Source organism: Thamnophis sirtalis, unplaced genomic scaffold, assembly GCF_051295495.1.
Source record: "Thamnophis sirtalis isolate CommonGarterSnake01/CBP01778 unplaced genomic scaffold, rThaSir2_p1.2 scaffold_7, whole genome shotgun sequence".
Taxonomy (NCBI): Eukaryota; Metazoa; Chordata; class Lepidosauria; order Squamata; family Natricidae; genus Thamnophis; species Thamnophis sirtalis.
The window spans coordinates 54,360,318-54,383,758 of NW_028261387.1; the positions used below are offsets into that span (position 1 = coordinate 54,360,318).

Consider the following 23,441-nt stretch of genomic DNA (forward strand, 5'->3'; position numbering starts at 1 on the left):
ATCATGGAAATACTCAGGCTGTTAATTTGCACAATAAAACACACAAAACAAAAATATTTTTTATTTTATTCTTATTGCACTTTTGTGCTTGGGCTTTTTCTGTTTTTCAGATGTAGCAGTGAGTCTACTTTATTTAGTTCTTGGGATTTAGTTTAAAGTAAGAGATTTAATTCTGCCTGTTGCTCAGGGTTTTTTCTAGGTTGTCCCATTCTTAAATATATTTACACTTAAAGCATTCTAACATTTGGTATCAATGGAGTTTTTAAGTGTATTGTCGCCTGAGCCTTTGTAAAATTGTAAAAGGGCCAAAGAGAGGGCATTCATTGGAGACCCCTATTCCAGTGTTTTTCAACCACTGTGCCGTGGCACACTAGTGTGCCGTGACATAGTGTAAGGTGTGCCGTGGGAGAATTACTTTATATATAGTCAATATAGGCACAGGGTTAAATTTTTTTAACATTTTCTAATGGTGGTGTGCCTCGTGATTTTTTTCATGAAAAAAGTGTGCCTTTGCACAAAAAAGGTTGAAAAACACTGCCCTATTCAACCATAGTCTTATTGTATTATAGGTGTAATTGTTGCTGTGACTGCTGCTATCAATGGATATACAGTATATATGTGCATGTGTATATGTATGTGTGTGTGTATATGTATGTATGTATGCATACACACACACACACACACACACACACACACACATCCAAAATGTGCAACTAATTCAGGATTACATTTTAATTCATCAATTTTACTGCCTTGCATCAAAAGATCAATGGTTTAGATGTGAAGCCCAGCCCAGAGGTGAAGCCATTGCTTTCATTGTCTTCCTTTCTCCCAGATGAAGGTCTAGGGTGCACTAGAGCTAGAGTCAGGTGATTAAAATCCCTGTCCTGTCCTGAAATGTACTTAGACCACTAGCTATTATTGCTCTGCCTATAGACATCAGAATAAAGTTGTCAAAATGAAAAAAAAAAGATAATTTGATGAGCTTTCCAGAGTAAATACGGTATACTTAATCTTGGGTTAATCTAATGGGGAGGGAGTGGAATCCTTCTTTGTCCCCTGATTAACCCAGTATTTTATGAAAACACATTACCATTAGGATCTGTAGAATTTCTGCCTTTTATAGGAAGACAACCAAATCACATATGCAAAACTTCTGAATATCATTTCAAAACACAGTTGGTTATATTTATAAGATTAAGAAGGTTATTGTTCAATTTGAGTAAAGCTGTTTAACTCTTAAACCAATATATCAGACTCAGAAGTGTGTAATTGGATAAGTTGTGATGACACTGAAATTATCTGAGAAATTATCAAAATGAGTATAAGAATGCGTTTGCTGATTCCAGTCATGATCTGTCTTCAATCATTAAGGCATAATTAGTTTTCACTGATCTGCAGAGCTCTCCCAAATGAGATTATGCAGATGATTGATCTGAGGATACTTGAGAAGAAATGTTTTCTGACTGAAGCAGGAATGTTGTGTAAGCCATTTCAGCTTCCTCTTTAGAACCCTAAAATGAATAGAAATCCCAGCATTATTTTCATGGCGCCTGAGGATAACGTTATAAGGAACCTAACCAAAATTGTCATCTGCTTTTTAAAACAGTCATCCCCAAACTGGATATTCTCCAGGTATGTAATCTCAGCTCTACAAATCAGCCAGTATGGCTGCCTTAAATACTAATAATTATATTTCAGCCTAAACTTTAATGCTATAATTTCATGCTAATATTCATTATACTTAATGCCATATGCAATTAATTTCTACAATATTAGGAATCTAAATTGTATGAGATCATTGGTTTATTTAACCCATTATTGACACTAATGAGAAATAACTTTCAGAGTTTCAATCCAATTTTTCTCCCCAGCTCAATGAGCAAGTAACAGAACTGAACCTGGAATTGTTGCTAAACTATGTGTCTTCCAGTCTACAATATTTGGTACAATATTTCAAACAATATGGCTTACAAAAGGTTTGTGAGAAGGTTTTACAATATCAAATAAAATAAGCTGTTCATTTAAAATTATAATGTAAAATTACATATGAAACAAAAATAACATGACAATCTTTTTTAAATGGTCCAACGTCGATTGATTTTTCTACGTTGCTCAGAGTCCCTTCTGGTGATATTGATGTATTATGTAAATTTGATTAATAAATGAATAAATTCATCCAACTTCCAAAACTATCACTATGATGAGATAGAATAGTACTATGAAACAAGAATACATTTATTTCCCTCAAAATTGAGTGAAAAGATAGCCAACTTTACTCCAAATACAGAAAATTCTGATGTTAGGGACAACCATAAGAAAGTTTGTGCTTAACATAGTATTGCTAAACGAGACTATGATATGAAAGACATAGAGAAAAGTCTCTTCATACTATCTTAAGCTCTAAAAGCAAATGAATAAACATACAAATGAATAATATTAATCCATTATAATCCTCTCAAAATAATATAATTTGTCCTTACCCTCTTTGGTTTACCCTTAGGACTGTCTGAATGCTCTGAAAAGAATACAAGATAGATTGAATGTGAAAAAATAAAACTTCATGTAGCTATAAATTCTATAATTGTCAAAATAATGTAACTTCATTGCTGACAAAGTGACAATTATATTTGGCTAGTAAGTATCAAACCACAATCAAAATACATTTTGAATAGCATTACCATCCTTCTTTCCCATTTGGGTCTCATGAAAGTCTTCCATTTGTGCATTGTCCTTTGCCCCATACTGTCTCACATTCTCAAACTCTGTCATGCTGATATTTGTCCTGTAGCTTCCAACTGATACAAGATCTATAAAAAGAAAAAAGAACATTTCACTACAATTTGTTTCACCTTAGATTCTATATACATATTGTATTAATTCTAGAAGAGAAAAGCTGATATAGATTGTAGTCTTATTGCTGAAATCTTATTGAAGTACTATTTGAAGGAGCTACCAGAGATGCAACTTGGGTCAGAAAAGCTCACAACATGGTATTTGCATTGTTCCATTAATTAAATGGCCATAATCCACAGGTGTGTTAGAGAAGGTTTTAGGACTAAATCTAAGGTCTTCTAATACCACACTAAAGAAATCTATAAACCGTAACAGCCCTAACACAGATAACATTAATTCATTCTTTCTGGGTTTAATAGGAGAGTGAAGGGGAAGAGGGAGGAAGAGAGATTAAACAGAACAAATTTCTGGAATGAAAGAATTTTTTTTAATTATTCAACCATAGTACATTTATAATCCAGACTGTAAAGTTTCTAATTTTTATCCTGTAATTTTATTTCTATATGTAAAAGCATTCTTTGCCCTATTTGATGCTCAAAAATATGCTATATGTATAGAAATTAAAATAGTTTCCAAGGAGGTTATATTTAGTATATACTCACCAGAATTCCTAAATAATCTGAACTTCTTTATGGTAAAGGCAGTGATAAGAAGCAGAAACACAATTCCACAGGGGATCAAAGTGGCAAGAAGAACAACAGAGTTCTTATTTTCACCATGGCTGGAAAAGAAGCAAAATTGGCATAGCAAATATACAGTATTAGTACAGTCTTAATAATATTTTTCAGAAGACAGTGAAGAAGTTCTAGAACGTAATGCTATAGGAATGAACTTCATTCCATCAAGGCTCTCTTATGTTAATATTTCCATCTTGACTCTAAGAAAGAGATTGGGAAAATTAGCTTTTAATTTTTGATTGATTGTAGTTTTCCTTGTTTGCAGAAAAAAGCCTTCAACACCCACATATGTCCACACTGATGTACAGAATGAAATAACTTACTGTATAGACCTGGGGGAAGGCTATGATCATTATTTTTCATTAGTCTCAGTAGCAGTCATGTATACTAGGGAATTCTGGGTGTATATAGCTACCTGCCTGGATAATATTCTGTTGAGCAACATAGTACTTAACCAACATGATACAAACCTGGATTGACTTTAAAAATCTGATTAAGACTGAGATTGCCTGAAACTAGTTATATTTATCTTCTAGAAATGAGATGAATTCCTGAATTGTGTTTCTGCGCAATTGCAATAACCCAGCACTTAAAACACACAAACCTGCCACTTCTTACATCATTTTTGGCTCTCCAGAATTGCAAATTAATTTTCTATTGGTTAATATTATTTAAGCCAATAATTATATGGGGATGCTTAAATACTTTTGATTCTTTATATGCATGCATTCATAAATCATTATTAATTATTTTCAAAGCAGCTTACCTGCCTGAGGAAGTTCCACTTTCAGCTGCCTGATTGGCTTTGTCTAAGGGAGAATTCCTATTAACAGGATTTATTCCAGGAATGACAATCTCTTCATTGGGGTCTTCATTGATTCTGGATGCTTCTTCAAAATTTTGAAGTACTATTTTGGAGTATTTGGGGAGTTGGTAACCCAGAAGCAAATGAGAACATAAAAGCCAAGAAAAAAATCAGCAAAAAAACCAATGAGATCATGCTCAAGTTACATTCTTTTTCATAAGTAAAGGTTCCCCTCACATATATGTGCTAATTGTTCTCGACTCTAGGGAGAGGTGCTCATCTCCATTTCAAAGCCAAACAGCCAGCCCTGTCCGGCATGACTAAACGACAAAGGCACACAGAACGCTGTTACCTTCCACCAAAGGTGGTTCCTATTTTTTCTACTTATATTTTTATATGCTTCCAAACAGCTAGGTTGGCAGAAGCTGGGACAAGTAACAGGAACTCATTCCATTATGCAGTGCTAGGGATTCAAATCGCTGAACTGATCAACAAGCTCAGAGTCTTGGCCACTGAGCCACCGCATTTCTTTAAAACTACGTAAGTCAGCTAATGAAGGCAATTATACCATAGAGAAGGAAGTTGAGAATATCATCCTGAAAGAAGGAACGGTTCTATGTTGGTGGCCATGAAATAACTTCCAAGACTTTGACAAGATTTTGACTAAGTTACAGCTGAAAATTGGAATGGGTATAATCTAATTTGGTTCCCTGTTGTTTAGACTCACCTCCTTGTACTTGCAGCTGCAATGCAACTGTTTCTCCATATTGCTGTCCATGTTTAACACCACACCAATACCATCCTTGGTCTGTGGGTGCCACCTGGTCAAAGTTCAAAGTTAAAATTCTATTATCTTTGTCACAGCTAACTACCAAGCCGGTCTGGTTTTGTTCAGATAAGATGAGTGGTTTACATTCAGTGTTCTTCCATTTGCACCAATATTTCTGATATGTAAAATATTTGCATGGATAAGAGCATGATATAGTCAGAGAGGAGCCAGCAATAGCGTGAACTTGTTTCTTTGTTATTAATGAAGGTTGTCCTGTGTCAGGAGAAAGAAAAAAAGTGTAATAACCCCTCCCAAACACTTGAAAACAGAGTGCTTGATTTTTAGCACCACTAAAATGATTGATTATCTTGTCTACATAATACAGCTTCCTTACCCACTGAATCTACACAGCTATAATGCAAGCAGAAATTAGCTGGCCTTTCCTTGGCACATTTGATTTTGATTTGATTTGATTTTATTAGTATTTGTAGGCCGCCCTTTTCCCTGAGGGGACTCAGGGCGGCTCACATAAAATCGGGGAAGGGGAATACAGACGTTAAGATAGAGACATATAATAAAATAGTAAACAACATACATTCATCATTCGGGAGGGGTAACTATCCTTGTCCCCAGGCCTGACGGGCGAGCCAGTTCTTAAGGGCTGTGCGGAAGGCCTGGATGGTGGAGAGGGTGCGAATCTCTACGGGGAGCTCGTTCCAAAGGGTAATCAATGGGTAACTGTCACACTTGAATTAGGAAATTTGTGGTGGCCCAGCAGGAGCCGTTGGAGCTGCAAACAGACTCTGATAGCAAGGGACCCTATGAGTCGGCTCTGGAAGATGTGGAGGATCCTGGACAGGATTCAGACTCCAAGCAAGGACCAGAGAGGCTGGTTGGCCACCAGAAGGCACCTGAGGCGATGAAAGCCAAAGGGAGTTTGTCCCTGACGCCAGGCCCTGGAGCAGTGGTGAAGACATCAGGCCCTGGAGCAGTGGGGAGGAGCTAAGGGAGTTGGTCCCAGACACCATGCAAAGATGGGCAGATAAGCGCCGACAGCAACTACAGAGATATAGAAGATAATTGGGGCCAGGTGGTTGTGATTAAGGCTCCTCCCAAGAGAGTATATAAGAAGAGACTTTGGGAGGAGACCTTTTTGCAGGACACAACCATTATACTAAAGCTGGAGAAGCTCTTATGGGTATTTCTTAACTGTGGAAGTCTGGGTTGCTGCCAAAGTCTTGTTGGTGTGTTAATTTACTGTGAATAAATTGTCTAGCAGTAATCTTGTGTCGGTGTGACTCACCATACGGAGGGGGGGGGTCAGAACAGCAATTAACTAATTTAACAGAGATGGCAGTTCCCATGAATCTTTTATATGAAAACCTTAGTTATGAAAGTGGACAATGACATATATGGTAAGTTGCACACATTGCATTGTGATATAGTAATTAAAGTGTTGTGAAATCTTGATTTAAATCTCCGTTAGCCAGTTAATTGTCTTATAGCAATAGCAGTTAGACTTATATACCGCTTCATAGGGCTTTCAGCCCTCTCTAAGCAGTTTCCAGAGTCAGCATATTGCCCCCAACAACAATCCAGGTCCTCATTTTACCCACCTCAGAAGGATGGAAGACTGAGTCAACCCTGAGCTGGTGAGATTTGAACAGCCGAACTGCAGAACTGCAGTCAGCTGAAGTAGATTGTTGAGAAAGTGGTGGCCTTGCAACTCCGGCGGTCCTTGGATGAAGCCGATTATCTAGACTCCTTTCAGTCTGGTTTCAGGCCTGGCTACAGCATGGAAACTGCTTTGGTCGCACTGACCGATGATCTCTGGAGAGCCAGGGATGGAGGTCATTCTTCCATCCTAGTGCTCCTTGACCTCTCAGCAGCCTTCGATACCATCGACCATGGTATCCTTCTGCGACGGTTGCGAGAGGTGGGGGTGGGAGGCACCGTTTTTCGGTGGTTCTCCTCCTACCTCTTGGACAGGTCGCAGTCGGTGTTAGTTGGGGAGGAGAGGTCTACCCCTAGGCCCCTGAAATACGGGGTTCCTCAGGGTTCGGTCCTGTCCCCCCTGCTATTTAATATCTACATGAAGCCACTGGGTGAGATCATTCGACAACACGGGATAAAACACCATCAATATGCGGACGATACACAGCTGTATCTGTCCACCCCGTGCCAACTCAGTGAAGTGGTTGACATGATCTGCCAGTGCCTGGAGGCTGTTAGGGTCTGGATGGGGGTTAACAAGCTTGTACTCAATCCAGACAAGACCGAGTGGCTGTTGTGTTTCCCTCCCAAAAACTTGGTCAATATTCCATCACTCAGGCTGGGGGGTGAAAATCTACGCCCCTCAGACAGGGCTCGCAACTTGGGGGGCCTCCTGGATCCACAGCTGACTTTAGAACACCATTTGACAGCTGTGACCAGGGGGGCATTTGCCCAGGTTCGGCTGGTACACCAGTTGCATCCCTACCTGGACCGGGAGGCACTCGCAACAGTCACTCACGCCCTCGTGACCTCAAGACCGGACTACTGCAATGCGCTCTACATGGGGCAGCCCTTGAAGAGTATTCGGAGACTTCAACTCGTCCAGAATGCAGCCGCGCGAGCGATTGTGGGTGCACCTCGGTACACCCACGTTACACCTATCCTCCACGAGCTGCACTGGTTACCGATCAGTCTCCGGATACGCTTCAAGGTGCTAGTCGTAACTTATAAAGCCCTTCATGGTATTGGATCTGGGTACTTGAGAGACCGCCTGCTGCCAATTACCTCCCACAGACCCATTAGATCTCACAGGGTTGGCCTCCTCCGGGTGCCATCTACCAGCCAATGCCACCTGGCTATTACCCGGGGGAGGGCCTTCTCTGTGGCAACTCCAGCCCTCTGGAATGAACTCCCCGCAGGGATTCGGACCCTCACCTCTCTCCAGGCCTTCCGAAAAGCCGTCAAAACCTGGCTTTGCCGGCAGGCCTGGGGGTGATGAGTTCCCTCCCCTCTCGACATGTATGGTTGTGCGACTGTTGTCTACTTTTATTATTTGTATTTTGTCTTTTATGTTCCCCTTTTTTTCCCCCCTTGAATTGTTCGCCACCCTGAGTCCTCCCGGAGAAGGACGGCATACAAATAATACAATACAATACAATACAATACAATACAAGCCTGCAGTGCTGCATTTAACCACTGCGCCACCTTGGCTCTTCTTGAAAAAGTTTTTTTTCCCAAACAAAGATGTTACAAACATATGCAATAATTTACTTGAGGAAAATAGAAATGATATTCTGAATTAAAAAATTGTTATCAGATATAAAAAGAAAACAGAATTAGGTTTTAAAACTTAAAAAGGAAATAAAAATCATAATCTTAGAAAACAACTGTCTTTCAGTACCCAGTATTTCAACAGCAAATTAAATTTCTGTTTCTATCTGCCTCTCCTACCAAAACAACAACAACAGGATTTAAGAGTACTGCAAGCTACAGTAGATATAAATAATGTATTTATATATGTATATACATGTATATGTTGTTTTATTTTTAATTTATTATACAAATCTTTAAATGCTAAATTTGAAATGAATAAAAATCATGGACAGTGGGTAATGATACTTTCAAAGCAAAGACAAGCTACCTAGTAGAACTTTTTGCTTGGATAGCAGCAAGGGGGACAAGAGTTACTTCCCCTTCTGACTCATCTTCCTGCTTACCACTTACATATTATTTCTATTATTCTATTCTATTATGTTTATTTTGACTTTCCATCTGGGTTTGGAACAGCAACCCCCAAAGATTCAGGTAGCCCAAGCCAGTCTGACTTTCAAAAGGTCTTAAGGACATGCTCATCTGAGAATCCATTTTAATTGTCTGAATGTGCTAATTGTCTTTGATGCAATAAGTTTTAATTTGCTGGATTTTTTTAATTAGCTGCCTGAGCAGGTGGCCTTATATTAATCATGTGGAATAGCATTTCTCTGTAAATATATCTTATTTAAAACCAAGAGAATGGTTGAGGTGGCTTAGGTTTTTTTTTTGCAGGAACTCATCAGTTAGGCAAAGGACATTCCTAAAATACATTACACCAAGCAGTACCTTCTACAATCTTCAGCTCTACTGAGGACTTCCTTTCCGTTTTTCCATTAGTCATACACCAGTAATAGCCTATATCATCCTGTTGCAGTTGGTTCAGTATGATAGTGAATGTGCCATTTTCTGGATCATCATGTATCGTAAGTCTTCCCTCATAGGAATCCAGCACAAAGCCTTTATTGCTTATTAATTCAGTACATCCATGTTTTTTCCACTTGCACCAGTATTTCAATGTGTTTTCTTTTGGATTATAATGACATTCAACAGTCACAGAGCCACCCTGGACTCCATTTAACACTGACTGTTGTTTAGGTGCCAATCCATCTACAGATAGAAATATAAGCATAAAATTATAAAAATGTTATTATAATTGTTTTCTCAATCAGTTAATTATTTGTAGTGACAGATTTGGAATCCAAGAGTTCTTTCACTTACCTTCATAGACATGTAGATCTAACTTTTTGGATTCTCCATCTGCTCCATAATTCCCAACTCCACAAAGATATAAACCTGAATCTTCTTTCTTTAACTGGCTCACAATGACACTGAAAGCTCCAGGTGTAGCAAGATTGGTCAACAGAGTTCTTCCTAAGTAGGTTGGTTCCACATTTCCATATGTATCAATCACATTGTAACAGTTGCTCTTTGTCATCTTGCACAGGTATTTCCTGAAACTTGCATACTGCACACCAAAGTCGCAGGTCATGGTCACTGTTTTTTGCTGCTCAGCATAATAAAGTTGTGCTTCCTCAGGTGGTACTTGGTCTGCATTAAAGTAATGAGAAGTCATTAGATGCATTTATTCTGCTTCCTTTATGCTGTTTTCTTGCAATATCACACAATAGTTTATATTAACATTTTGACTAACAGTTATTTATTTTATGTTAGTATTTTAGTTACAACTACAATTATAACAGATAAGTAGTATCCAAAGTAGCTTGATAAACCATAAGCTTTATCAAAACTTAGTGATCCTGGTAAACTGTGCCTAACTTGGCACTCTACAAATAGAGCTCATTCTCTTAGCATGAAGGAGCTGCTTGTGGATCTTGGTCACGAAAAATGCTGTTCCAAAAGCAAAGTGTTTGCCCACTTTTCTCTCTGGCCAGCTGATCAGCATGGACTCTTGTTTTTCTGTTGCAGTTAATGACACAAAACAAAACAATCTAATTCCCCATAGGTTCTGGTTGTTAGTGATAAAAACACAATGTGACTAATTGTTAAGGGAGGGGTGGAGAAAGAGCAGGAATGATACTTTTATTAGTACAATGAGTATATGGATATGGTATGGTGTGCACGTAAATGAGCATATGAAGGAACAAATGTATGCATGCAGTTCTTAATCCTGGTTGGCACTCCAGGTTTTCCCCACTCAATTGAAAGTTCAAGATACTGCCCCAACACCCACAAGTTCATCACATGGTCCAATTTTTCACTGCCACGAAGACAGATTCCTCCCATCCAGATCTGGCCAGGTGCAGAGACAAAGTTGACCTTGACTTTCAGAGAAGAATGTTATTATGACTACACATCACCCAACTCCACATAACCCCCCTTCCCAGTTTCCCACAAGAGAAAGTGTGGCAGGCCTGAAGTCCAAAAAGAAAAGATGGCTTACAGATCCGACACATATATTAATATGATATCTCGGACTACATGAACATTTTGTGCCCCCCCCCCCAATACCCAATTGTGGTATGGAAAGAAATCACTGAAAGACATTTTAAATTTCTATGTCTACTTTTTGACATAACAAATGTAGCAAGCAACAGAAAACTTGAAGACATTTTTACTCCCTACCCACTAAAGTTTATACTGTGCTGTAATCCTTTCCCCATACACCAATTTTGTCAGGTAGCTCTTTCAGAGAATGTCTTCTTAGAATTAAGCTATAAAGTATACACATTTTTATTAAAGGGGGAAACATAATACAGATCAATTATCTTCACAAAGTGTATTTATTTTAAGAAATTCTTAAATGTGCATTTATTTAAAAAGTATGATGTTTCAATCTATAATACAATTCATGAAATATTAAATAACTGCAATAAAACTGAGCAATATAACAGTGAACTAGATAAAAATACTATTATTTAAAATGCTTTGACAAATTAAGTAGGGATGAGACCACAGAAAAGGTCCTTTCATTTATACAAATCTCATATATTTCTCTTTGAGATGGGTTAAATAAACCTAATACATTTCTGCTAGGGAAGGTCCACATTTAGCAATCTTAATGTATTATCCAAGAAAGTCTAGAGGATTAGAAAACAATACCTTGAGTAACTTCCAGCTGGACTTTAAAGGACAATCCATAGTCATTTAAACCAATGCCACATCTGTATAGACCCATATCTTTGAATCTCAGGTCTGATATTTTTATGATGAACATGCCATTCTCCGGAAAGTCAGTTATGGAGGCTCTGTCTTTGTAATCTTTGAGAACAAAACCATTAGATGAAATAAAGGTGTAACAACGTCTTGTTGATTCCCTGCACCAGTACTTCCTGGAATGAATATTCACACTCGTGGGAGGATAGAAACATTTGATACTCACGGAACCTTCCACCAATCCAGTTATCTGCTTTGGGCCAAAGAGGACATTTGAGGCGGAAACTGAGAAAAGGAAATAATATGGGAACGTGTAAGTATATGTATACTTATATAATATTCAACATACCTTGTTAGATCGGGTAATGGATAGGCACACACAGGCTAACGGTAACAACAGCTCTTTATTAAATGCAACAAGTGAGAACGATCCAGCGAAGGCTGAGTCTGATAGCAGCCATTTTATAGGGAGCTGTCAGACCCTTCGACCAATGAGATTAAACCTCTGTTCTCACCGGAACAGAGGACCTTGGTAGAAACCACTACAGTTGAAGTACCTATATGGCTGTGATTTCAAACTCATTACAGACTACAAACCTCTACTGGGCTTACTGGCTGGGGACCAACCTACTCTTTTGTCATTATCACCATGGTTGACCAGATAGACCATCTTTCTTGCTGCTACTCCTACCATCTCATCCACCGACCAGGCTGCACTTTGGGACATGCCGACACCTTGAGCCACCACCCGCTGCCAGAACTTCTTGCTGATCCTACCCCCAAGATGCCAGTCCTTCTCATTTACTGCCTAGAGACTGGTCCTGTCTCGTCCAGTGGTGTTGCCCATCACTCTGCAAAGGACTCCACCATCAAACAAATTTTGAACTGGGTGTAGAGGGTGTGGCCCAAGGGGGCTGTTGGTCTGAATTCAAAGTGTACCATTGTAAACATGAAGAGTTATCTGTTGTAAATGGCTGCTTGCTGTGGGAGGACCGGGTCATTGTTCCACCCAAACTGCGCATTGCAGTGTTAGAGGCTTTACACATAGGGCATCCTGGAGTTGTCAGGATGAAGTTTTTGGCTAGGAGTGGCATAACATGGACAGGGAGATAGAAGAATGGGTAGCTACCTGCACACCGTGCCAGGAATGCAGACCAGCTTCCCCATAGGCACCCACTAAGGAGTGAGAGTGACCTCAAGCACCGTGGTCTAGGGTGCACATTGATTTTGCTGGCCCAGTTCATGGCCAGACATTCCTCGTAGTTGTGGACACCTACTCGAAATGGCTAGAGGTAGTCCTGATGACCTCCACTATGGCAGAAGCGGTCATCAAGGTACTACATTGTTCTCCTGCGTCCTCCTAAAGAGGACACTTTTTTAGAGGCTTTTTTAAACAGTTAAGCAGTCATCCACGGTGATGCAGCAACTAACTCAGCCTGACCTCAGCTCTTGCCTTTTTTCCTTTTACCTTTTTTTTCTTTTCATGATGACAGGCAAGAGCAGAGTTGAAATCCTCTCTGAAACAGCTGGAAAAGGTACATGTGGGTCAGAGGGAGTGGGAGGAATTCAAACTTCATCCTCCTGGTGCGGGGCTTTGGGCAAAGGCTGGAGGGAAGTGCTCTCCCTCCCCAAGTGTAGTTTGATTGCAGGCAGAGCCATGTTGTCTTTTCAAACCTGTAATCAGTGAAGCTGGGCTGGATCCTTCTGGGGCTGAGGGAAAGTGTGTGTGCTCCAGTATGGCTCTTTGACTGGCTTCCTGCCTCCTCCTGTGGTCTCCCTGACTCCCTCCAATCCAACTTTGTGTGTGTGTGTGTGTGCTTGTTTGAGAGAGAGTTTGTTTGAGTGAGAGAGGGAAGGGGGTAGGAGAAATAGTCCAATCCAACTTCTGTGTGTTTGTGTGTGTGTTTGAGAGGGGGGAGGGAGGGAGAGAGGGAGGAAGGAGGGGAAGGGAGAAGAAAAAGAAAAAGAAAGAAGGAAACTTATTTTGCAAAGGAGAAAAACAAATGCTGTTGCTTTAAATCGGAACTGAGCATGTCTGGCTGTGGAATCCTGGGAGTTGAAGTCAACAAGTCTAAAAAATTTTGTCTCAGTGCCTCACCAGCCATAAGCCTCATCGCACGTCACTGGGTACAGGGTAAGCACTTTGGATTGGATTGGATTGGATTTATTCGACTTGTATGCCACCCTATTCCCAAAGGGACTCAGGGCGTCTGAATAAAAGCCAAGGGGAGGGGAACAAATACAAAAAAGTAAGACAAAAAACAAGACAATACAAACAATTTAAAAAACACAACAAGCATAGCCAATTCGAGTAGGGGTGGAACTCAACAACCCCAGGCCTGCTGGGACAGCCTGGTCCTAACGGCTATATGGAAGGCCTGAAGGGTGGTGAGGGTCCGAAACTCCACGGAGAGATCGTTCCAGAGGGCCGGAGCAGCCACAGAGAAGGCCCTCTTCCAGGTGGTCGACAGCTGGCATTGGCCGGCAGATGGAATTCAGAGGAGGCCTAATCTGTGGGATCTAATGGGTCTATGGGAGGTAATTAGCAGAAGGTGGTCTCTCAAGTACTTGGTGCAGCTACTGACCATGTGGTAGCTGTCATCTTTTTCACCTTCAGAGCTCTCGGCCTCTGCAGCCCCGTGGTGAACGTGTGTATTCTTCTGCACGTATTGCAGAGTATTTTGACGCTGCAGTGTCTCTGTGGACTTGACGGCTGATTCTGACACCCTGGCCTCGTCCAAGGCAATTGGCAGAGTGAGGTTAAACTTGGCAAGTAACCTCCTCTGTAAATTAATGTCTTAATGCACACCACAAATTATGCGGTCAAGAACAAGTTCGTCTAGGTCTTGGAACTTGCAGTACGCTGTGGCCTTTTGTAGCACCACAATGTACTCGTTGATTGATTTCCCGCTGGTTGCAAATGTTAAATTCATGCTGGCAGATGTGCTTATATGGCTTGGGAGTGTAGGGATCCTCAGCGTCTGCTGGAGCATGGACCAAGCGACCAATTGTAGTGGTGTTGGTTCTGGCAGGTCTTTGGCAGTTTCGAACACTTCCTGTCCACAGTAACTGAGGAACATGCTTCTTGTGGCCTTCAGAAAGGCCTATGAGGTCATTGGTTTCAAGAAAGCAGTCAAAACGGAGCATATATGAGTCCCAGTGCTTGGTGACTGGGTCATATGGAGTTGCTGGGGCATGCATTTTGTGACCTGAGGGCATTTTGAGTTTGCCACTCAAAAATGGCTGCTCGAAGCTGCGTTGAGCTTCGGGCTGGATGTACTTGCTGGATTGCTACGCTCCTTTTGGTTTGCCAAGTTGCCTTCCAATCCCACCTTGTCGCCAATGTTAGATCGGAAAATGGAAAGGCACACACAGGCTAATGGTAACAACAGCTCTTTATTAAATGCAACAAGTTAGAACAATCCAGCGAAGGTTGAGTGAGACAGCAGCCCTTTTATAGGGAGCTGTCAGACCCTTCGACCAATGAGATTAAACCTCTGTTCCCACTGGAACAGAGGACCTTGGTGGAAACCACTATAGTTAAAGCTAGTATATAACACACCTAACAAATGTGTTTTTCTGACAAAGAGAAAAATAACCCCCATTTTCATCATTGACATTCAAGTGTAATTTCATTATTATTTCAGTTTTCTGACTAAAACAACTAAACCCACATTTTCTAACCCTTTATTGTCAAGAAATTCAGCATAATAGGAATATTGGAGCCTTATTTTTTCCCTCTGGAATGAGAGCTGAACTGATTAGTTTGAGGGATTTCATTGTCTCAATTTTCTAGGACAACTGAAGCTTTCAGCATTATGGGACCATGTATAGTTAGTCTTGCTTGCTTACTTGCTACTGTTCATTTAATGACAATTCAAAAGTTCAAAGGCCTGGGAAACAAGTGCCTTATGACCTATCCTTAGAACACAGAACATAGAATCATAGAGAGGGAAGGTACCTCAGAGGTCCTCTAGTCCAACCCACTGCTTGAAGTTATAACTGTCACACCACCTCTGGAGTCAGATGATTGCAATTTGGATGCTTGGCAAGTGACTCACATTTACAACAGTTGCTATGTCTTGCGGTTACATGATTGCGATTTGAAAAGTTGCCAGCCAGCTTCCAACAAGCAAGGTCACTTGGGGAAGCCAGATTTGTTTAACCATCGCATGTCTGTCGTCCAAGGTAAACCAGACAAGAAACACAGCTACATGACCTAAATCTACTTTATTGTAAGGCTGCATTAACAGAATCTTAGTAAGCTTTCAAAACTTCCCGCTATCACTTTTTCTACATTATCCTTGAGGGTGGGTCCTGTCAGATGGTGGGTTCCTACCGGTTCAGCCTGGTTTGGCTGAACTGGTAGTGGTTTGCTGACCTGGGTTGCTGGAACCGGCAGCGACCCAGGTCTGCCATGCCCCCGAATCAGTTCTCCTATGATGGTGCCATCTTGATTTTTTTTCATTGTGATTTTTTTTATTTTTTAACGTTTGGCACATGCGCAAACCTATTTATGCGCAAATGCAGATGTGTGCAATAATGCCGGCAACAACCCACCCCTGGTTCTTTCTAAGATTCTTTCGTTGACTGCTAAGCTACTGGGAACTCCTGCCTCCCTTGTCTGATTGTTTCCTGGGTAGCATCTCTTCCCTTATTTCCCCAAGATCATTACCATAATCCATTAAACTGCACAATTCACTTAATTTATGCAGTGATGTACTTAATTTTGGTTTTTAGAAGGCATAACGAAAGTAAGAAATATTATATATATAAATGAAATGCAGAATGAAGACTTTGTAATTAATTGTAGAGATAAGGTAGCTTCTTATGGGCAATAGATTTTATTTTGGTTTTTATGAGATGCATTAAACATAATATTATAGATGATAGAATTTGGAATGAAGAAATAAATGCTTATAACCTTGGGGGCAGGTAAAGAATCACTATTTTTTGTACGTGTGATGAAGGCTGAATATCAATTCTTTATATGTTTTTCTCTTTATTATATTCTTACTTTTTTCTTTTTTCTTGCACTTTTTACTCCTTTCTATTCTTTTTTTCCTTTAAGTTTAGTTTGTATTAGATTTTACTATTATAATAAATTTTTAAAATAAATATATGTATATGGAAAGAAACAAAGCTGAACTATTTAAACTCAGATGTTTTAAATTCTTCTGGACTATGACTAAAATATTTATTTGATTTAATTAAATTGGTTTTATTTCATTATGACATATGAAATGTATATGTGGTAAGCCTGTCTTGATTGTTACTTGTTCTGTCATAGGTATCTGTGGGTTGAAAGCCAACAATGTGTGCTAAGGGGACAAACGACATCTACATTTTTTTTTAACATAGTTAATTTTTCTGATGTTTATTTAAATACTCACCGCTTTCAAATTCCACCTGGATAAAAGTTAAGACCAAGACAAAGATCAGGAGAGCCATTTCACAAGATAGTCCTGAAACCTTGAAAAAAAAATTAAAATAAATCAAATAGTCTTGTAAATTTAATGTATCTTAGATGTATGTATAGATTTAATCAAGTAAATAACTCAGAAGAAACAATATGAAGACTGTATACCAGTGGTGGGATTCAAATTTTTTTACTACCTGTTCTGTGGACATGGCTTGGTGGATGTGGCATGATTTGGTGGGCGTGGCTTGGTGAGCATGGCTTGGTGGGTATGACAGGGGATAAATACTGTAAAATCTCCACTCTCTCTTGATCAGCTGGGACTTGGGAGGCAGAGAATAGATGGGGCGGGGCCAGTCAAAGTTCTCCGAAATACTCAAAATTTTCTCCAGAACTGATCAGAACTTGTTGAATACCCCCTGTGCTGTATACACTGGAGCTTTCTTTAAGATACAAGCAATACCAGGTAGACTTGAAGGGAGAGGCTATTTTATGTTCCATTACTACTTAGATTTCAGCATCGATGTGGTTGCATTTCAAAATTATCAGTATTTCCCATATCACTAATTTTGTGCCATAGGACTTCAGTCCTGCCTTCTCTTACTTGAAAGAGAAGCCCTGTGGAAGTAATGAGATGTCTCTCGGAATATTCAAATACTGTGCTGCTATCAATCACTATCTAGTTAAACATATAGACGAACCTAATACCTATGTACAATAAAAACACACACCCCTGCTTCCAAACTAATGTGTATTATGTGCTAATAATATTGTCATATGCATTAAAAAAAGAAAGCAAATATACAACTTAACTTTGCATTGATCAAAGAGCAATTATGACTTTTGAACTTTGTCACCGTGCAAATAAAAAGCACCTTTTGTCAGCAGAAGCAAATAAATATCCAAGCTGCATGTTTCTGGATGAAATGGAAGTCAATTTAGTTGGTTGGCAGCCACCCAGAGTTTGATATAAGATAAGGGACTATAATATTTGTTTTAAATAAACAAATACATTTTACAGTTCTTAGGAAAAAGAAAACTGATGGGAAAGTATTTGTACCTAGAACAGTCAACCTACTAGATAAACATTGTATGAAATAAATTTATTATAACTACTACAGCAGCGACAGTGATTGGTTTGCACAACATGCCATGATTAAAATGCAGAATCTGGGGTTCCAGATTGCACTAATCTTCAACCCACAAATGCAACTTCCTTCCAAATTGTAATGTAGAAAGGGAAAACTATTATGCGAATGAATGAAACTAATTGTAAATTCAATAATAAATGTAATCACGTGTATTATCTTGTCCTGGCCAAGGATATCTGCACGGGGAGTTAGAAAAGTCAAGAGGGCAGCTATGATGACATATGTGTATGTGCCAGACATATAAATAATAGTTGGACGTTCAATCATGCAGGAAACAAGTTGACTTTGTTTAAAAAGCTCCATCCAACAAACAATAATAAAGCATTAAAACTATATTGCATTTGGCAATGATGAGTATCAGATTCATGTACCATAAGCATGTCATTACATGTTGCAGTAGCCCATTTTCATTATGATGTTGTGGAAGTCATGTTCCAAGCACATAGCCTAAATCATATCTTATGCACTTGTTGTAATTTGACAAGTTTATTCATAAACTTTTCCTAATTGGACAATGCACTTTTATTATTTTTATTTTTTTATGAATAACTCCAGGTAGCGAACATATCCAACACATCTTACTCCTCATATTTGTAATTTAATTAAGTTGGATTAATATAGATGGATAGAATAACTTTATTGTAACTTTAAATGTACACTAATCGGCATACATTGAAATGAAATGTCATTGCATACAGATCTCAGAGGGTCACCATCTCCAATATACACTACATAAACATGACTGAATAAATAAATAATACAAAATTATAATATATCCACATATTTTATATGATACAGACAAACAACACAGTCTAGTTCGGATGTATACATGTACATGTCGAGAAAAACGAATCTTGCGAGTTTATCAGATGGATGATAAAGCTATTACAGCAGTGGTCCCCAACCTTTTTATCGCCGCGGACCAGTCAGCCTTTGATAATTTTACCGTGGCCCGCTGAGCGCGCGCAGGGGTGGGGGGGCGTTGTTCGCGGTTTCGGTGGAATACGTCGATGACCAGCGCTAGTAGCGTAGCCTTGCGCAGGCGCAGTTCAGTATGGCTAGCGTAGATAGCGTAGCACAAACTGCGCCTACGCAAGGCTACGCTACTAATGCTGTCTACGCTAGCCCTACGTAGCTGCGCAGGCGCTCTTAGGTTTTTTTCAGGAATCGGCCAGCGCTGAAGCGCTGAAAAGGAATGAGAAGGGCGGCGCTGGACACAGGGGGGCGGTGGGCCGCTGGTGATGTCAGAGTGCCACCAGCGGTCCAGTAACACCCCTTGTGCCAGTTAGCCCTAATTTGCATACAGAAAGAAACTATGGCCCCCGGCCGCTGCAGCGATCATGGCCCCCGGCCGCTGCAGCGATCATGGCCCCCGGCCGCTGCAGCGATCATGGCCCCCGGCCGCTGCAGTGATCATGGCCCCCGGCCGCTGCGCAGCCCGGTGCCAGGTACTCCACAGCCCGGCACCGGTCCGCGGACCGGGGGTTGGGGATCACTGTATTACAGGACCTGGTTTGAGATTGTTTCTTCAAAACTAGCACTATACAAAATAACAAAATAATTAACTTTCAGTACTAAACATTCACAAAACAATTTCGCGTTTAATACTATATTCATACTTTTTTGGCTAATCAGTTAATTGGATAAAAAAATTAAATGACTTTTAATAGTTTTATTTTTTCAATAGCCACAAGAGGGCATAGTTGTCTTCACCTACAGTCTACACATAATTTTTTTCTTCCTTCCTTCCTGGTAATACAGCACAAGAAAAAAATAATGTAAATACCACCGGTAGCCTCCCATCGTCCAGTGCGATCCCACAGAATTGGCCTCCTCAGGGTGCCGTCGACCAAACAGTGTTGACTGGTGACCCCCAGGGGGAGAGCTTTCTCTGTGGGAGCGCCTTCCCTCTGGAATGAGCTGCCCCGGGAGCTTCGTATAATCCCTGACCCCGGTCCTTCCAACGCGCCCTAAAAAATTGGCTTTTCCAGCAAGCCAGCCTGGCCTGAACAAAACAAATCAAAGTATTGATTATTGTTAATTTTAATTTGAATTCTTTAAAAAAAATGTGTCATTGTTAATTTTAATTGGGTTTGGGGATATCCTATATCCTATTTAATTTCTTTTTAATTTTTGTAGTATGTGTTTCTTTTAATGTTGTAGGCCGCCCTGAGTAAGGACTCAGGGCGAAGGGTGGCATATAAATCGAATAAACCTCAAACCTCAATCTCAACCTCAACCCTTTACTCTTTGCACTATTCTCATTTGGTTGGCTAAGGGAATATGTTATTAGCTTTTTCAGCCTCACAATCTTCAAATCACAGAGGCAGTTGGGGGAAGAATTATCCCATTAGGAATCAAAACTTCACTTTCTTTTTCAGAGAGTTTGAACTATAACTTTAACTTCAATGTAGGGGAGTTTTTTTTCCTGATTTTAGTGAGAATGTGTAGCATAGATTCTTATAGTCTGAAAAGAGAGAATGAATGAAGAAGGGTGTAATGTGCTGAATTAGCAAATAGTGGTCAACCCGTGTTTGCCAATCTCCTGGGCCCATCCTAGATAGAGCCTCTTTTGCAGATCTCACCATTCTCTCCGCCTGACCATTGGAGGCCGGATGGAATATGCACAACCAGGGCATGTCTGATTCCTTGTGCTGATAAGAAGATCTCGAATTGCATGCCTGTGAATTGGGGCCCATTGTCAGAGACCAGGACGTTGGGCAGGCCATGTTTGGAGAAAAGTCTTTGTAGTACTTTGATGACTGCTTCTGCCGTAATGGAGGTCATCATGACTACTTCTAGCCATTTCGAGTAGGCGTCCACAACTATGAGGAAAGTCTGGCCATGAACTGGACCAGCAAAATCAATGTGCACCCTAGACCATGGTGCTTCAGGTAGCTCCCACTCCTTAGCGGGTGCCTCTGGGGCAACTGGTCTGGGCTCCTGGCACGGTGTGCAGGTTAGGCCACCACATGTAACTCCTGGCCAAAGACTTTATCCTGAGAATTCCAGGATGCCCTACATGCAATGTGCAGTTTGGGTGGAAAAACGACCCAGTCCTCCCACAGCAAACAGCCATTAACAATGGACAACTCATTTCTCTTATGATAATACATTTTGAAATCAGACGCAACAGGCCTCTTGGGCCACCTCCTCCACACCCAGTTCAAAACCTGTTTGATCATGGAGTCTCTTGCAGATTTGCGGGCAACGTCACTAAACAAGACAGGACCAGTCTCTAAACAGTTAATACAAAAGACTGGTGTCTCAGGGGTAAGGTCTACAAGTAGTTCGTTGGTGCTCTCATTGATACCGGTCACTTCTAGCCCCAGGGCTTTGAACCACTGTCACTGGGACTGGCCACTGAAGTTGACCTTCAGCTTTTTTTACCGCCTTGTGTGGATTTGGCTGGTTGAGGTGTGGTAGGTGACTCTGGTGTCACCTTTTGAGCACCGTGGTGGTGACTGCCATGCCCCTTAGTTGGGCCTCTGTTGGCGGTTAGGTCGGCTTCTTGGCTGCCAGGTCATTGCAGGGTGCTCGCTTCTGCAAACATTGGTGATGTGTCCCATTCGCTCGCAGTGCTGGCAGATAGCATCGCGGTAATGACAAAACAATCTGGCATGGTCTCCTCTGCAGCTAGCGCAAGGCAGGAGACGCGATTTGAATTTGTGCGCCGGCTTGGTGCGGCTACTGCACATGCGGCAGCTGTCATCTTCGTCTTCTGAGTTTTTGGCCTCTGCAGTCTTGCGATGGGCACATGCGCTCTTCCACACATCTTGCGGAGCGCTTTGGCGCTGCAGGGTCTCTGTAGACTTTACGGCCAATTCTGATGCCCTGGCTTTGTCTAAGGCAATTTGTAGAGTGAGGTCACATTTGGCAAGTAACCTCCTCTGAAACTTAATGTCCCGCACACTACATATGATGTGGTCAAGAATCAACTCATCAAGGTCCTGGAACTCGCAGTACACTGCGAGTATGGACCAAGTGACCGATTGTAGCAGTTTTGGCTTTGACAGGTCTTTGGCAGTTTCAAACACTTCCCATCCACAGTAACCGAGGAACATGTTCTTGTGGCCTTCAAAAAGGCCCATAAGGTCATTGGCTTCGAGGAAGCAGTCGAACCTCAGCATATACGAGTCTCAGTCCTCGGTGACTGAGTCATATGGAGTCAGTTGGGCATGCATGTCCATTTTGTGTTCTGAGGGCATTTTGAGTTTTGCTGCTCAAAATGGCTTCTCGAAGCCACGCTGAGCTCTGGGCTGGATTTACTTGCTGGACTGCTATGCTCTTTTTAGTTTGCCTAGTTGCCTTCCAATCCCATCCTCGTCACCAGTGTTAGATCGGTAAATGGAAAGGCTCACAATGCTAAAGGCAACAGCAGTTCTTTATTGTTACAGAACAAGGATGTACAATCCAGCAAAGGTTGAGTCTGACAGCAGCCCTTTTATAGGAAGCTGTCAGACCCTTCAACCAATGAGATTAAACCTCTGTTCCCACTGGAACAGAGGACCTTGGTGGAAACCATTATAGCTGAAGCTAGTATCTAACACTTTCCTACCCAGTCCATTTCTTCAGTGTTTTTAATTTTTCTCCTTGCTAGAAATCAACCATACTCAGAAACCTGCAAACAAGACTTTTTTCTCCAGTCTCTAACGCTTCATATTTACCTTTATCATCACTCTAAATGTTGTACTAATATTCAGTCAGAATTTTTTTAAAGAAAAGTAGGTTTGGATAATTATTCTGTGGAATCAGAATCATTTGATCTTTTTAAATGCATAGAAAACTTTTGACAACATAAATTGGCAATTCATGTTTGTACAATTAAAATATATGGACTTTAGTGAATGATTTACTAATATGATTAAGGCAATATACTCTAAACAGACTGCAAAGGTGATGGTCAAAGGGAATATGACAGAAAACTTTAAAATAAACAAAGGCACAAAGGAAGGATGTCCCCTTTATTATTTATATTGATGTTGGAAGTGTTAAATAGAAATATTAGACAAGATATAGAAATAAAAGGTATGGAAGTAAAGAAAGAAAAATATAAACTACAGGCACTTGCAGATGACCTGGAATTTATTTTAGAAGAACAACAAGAAACTGGATCTAAACTAATTAAAAAAAATAGAAGAGTATGATGAAGTGGCATGATTAAAAATAAACAAACAGAAAACTAAAATATTAGTTAGAAATCTTACAGATAAACATAAAAAAGATTTAATGAAGAAAACAGATATCCAAATAGTTAAGAAAGTAAAATATTTAGGAATTCATTTAACAGCAAGATGTGCTGCCATCAAAGAAGACAATTACACCAAGCTCTTGCAACAAATTATATCACACTTGTAGAAGTATAGCTTCTATAAAAATGAATATTTTGCCAAGATTACTATAT

At 40.4% G+C, this 23,441-nt stretch overlaps 1 protein-coding gene across 2 annotated transcripts in view; it reads right to left on the reverse strand.

Moving 5' to 3' along the window:
* Positions 1-811: 811 nt before the first annotated feature.
* PIGR (polymeric immunoglobulin receptor) overlaps positions 812-23,441 on the reverse strand; it is a 39,496-nt gene continuing 16,866 nt past the window's right edge. For both annotated transcript variants that reach the window (XM_014055614.2, XM_087720086.1), the window contains exons 2-11: positions 16,861-16,939; positions 11,414-11,752; positions 9,572-9,901; positions 9,140-9,460; positions 5,006-5,320; positions 4,240-4,381; positions 3,399-3,517; positions 2,682-2,810; positions 2,484-2,518; positions 812-1,514 (exon numbers count right to left, since the gene is read on the reverse strand). In XM_014055614.2, coding sequence (XP_013911089.2) covers positions 1,419-1,514; positions 2,484-2,518; positions 2,682-2,810; positions 3,399-3,517; positions 4,240-4,381; positions 5,006-5,320; positions 9,140-9,460; positions 9,572-9,901; positions 11,414-11,752; positions 16,861-16,918 — 1,884 coding nt within the window. In that variant the 5' untranslated portion in view covers positions 16,919-16,939 and the 3' untranslated portion in view covers positions 812-1,418. The remainder of the gene's footprint in view (positions 1,515-2,483; positions 2,519-2,681; positions 2,811-3,398; positions 3,518-4,239; positions 4,382-5,005; positions 5,321-9,139; positions 9,461-9,571; positions 9,902-11,413; positions 11,753-16,860; positions 16,940-23,441) is intronic.